The sequence below is a fragment of the Caenorhabditis briggsae genome (genome assembly GCF_000004555.2).
Source record: "Caenorhabditis briggsae complete genome, chrV, whole genome shotgun sequence".
Classification (NCBI taxonomy): domain Eukaryota; kingdom Metazoa; phylum Nematoda; class Chromadorea; order Rhabditida; family Rhabditidae; genus Caenorhabditis; species Caenorhabditis briggsae.
Window position 1 is genome coordinate 16,477,464 of NC_013488.2, and position 1,270 is coordinate 16,478,733.

At 38.0% G+C, this 1,270-nt stretch overlaps 1 protein-coding gene across 1 annotated transcript in view; it reads right to left on the reverse strand.

The window, feature by feature from the left end:
• Window positions 1-307, reverse strand: part of Cbr-haf-3 — a gene marked incomplete at both ends in the record, with an annotated part of 10,008 nt that extends 9,701 nt beyond the window's left edge. The window contains one exon of the mRNA XM_002638220.1: window positions 253-307. Within this exon, the coding sequence (XP_002638266.1) occupies window positions 253-307 (55 nt within the window). The remainder of the gene's footprint in view (window positions 1-252) is intronic.
• Between the last annotated feature and the right edge of the window lie 963 nt (window positions 308-1,270).

Here is a 1,270-nt window from a genome sequence, read left to right on the forward strand (position 1 = left end):
AAAACCGAAAAAAGTGAAAACGAGCGAAAAAATTTTAAAAGTTTGAATTCGCGCGCTTTTACTCACCGGGCGGCCTAGAAAAAACCTCGTCCCTAAGGGCTTTCAGCGTATTTTTCGATGCGTTTTTCTCGATGAAAAATTTTTTTTTGAATTTTTTCTTTATTTTTATGTCAATCTACATGCATTTCTGCACATTTTGATGCAATAAAAAATTTCACCGTACACCACCTTTAAAAAAAACTACAAACTTACCATTAGTGATACATTCTGAAATTTTTTTAAATGCCAAATCTTCCAAACTGTTCATTTTTACAAAAAAATTGAATAAAGTGTTTTGTGGACCTACAAGGACCAAAAAAGAGGGAAAGAAAGGACCGTAAACCTTATCTAGATGCCTTCTCAGGGAAATGACCCTTGTCAATCACACTTATTGTATTCTGACAGAAGAGAGATTCTGGGAAGATAGAGGAGAGGTTAAATAAAAGAAGAATACATGGTCCGGTTGTACTAATTAGTCAGAAAAAAAGAAAAAAAGTAAACAGTACACAGTGGGTACTCGACACAGGTAGAGGGGGACTGCTGAAAAACTGCTAAATGACAGCTGAAGAGGCGCAAACTGGCGAATGACTGCTAGTTGGCAGCCGAAGGAGAACTGACGGGCCGTCGACGGACCGTCGACGGACAGTCGGAACCTGTTGGAAAACAGACTTGAAGGTTTTGATTGGAAATCATTCAGAAAACAATTTCTCATACTCCCACTAGATTATAGGAAACTATAGAATCTTATTTTCCTCAAATAGGACCACTTCAAAAAAATAGGTTGTTGAACGACTGCTGAATGACAGTCGAAGAGGCGCTGAATGGTCAATGACCGGTGGTTGGCAGGCCAAATTTCAGCAGATTGGAAAATTTTGTTGAAAAAAGATTTCTCTCTTAAAACATAGTAAGAGCCATAGAACGATCTGGTAATCTATAAATTGTGTTATTAGAAACATTTCTACGAAAATTAGAGTCTGAGGCGCAGTTGGTGAAAAACGGCTAAATGACAGTCGAAGAGGCGCTGACTGGTGGATGACGGCTGAAAAAAGAACGCTGTAAACTGAATTTCTGAATGTTCCTGGGTATCCGTCTAAAAAAATGTTTCGCATTTTTCTGTTCCAAGATCGTAACTCGAATTGTCGTTTCATGGTAATAATCCTCCGTTTAAGGCACATGTTTTCGGTCATATTTTTCCCATTTTTGTGAGTATTTCGACGAATTTTTTTCTGAG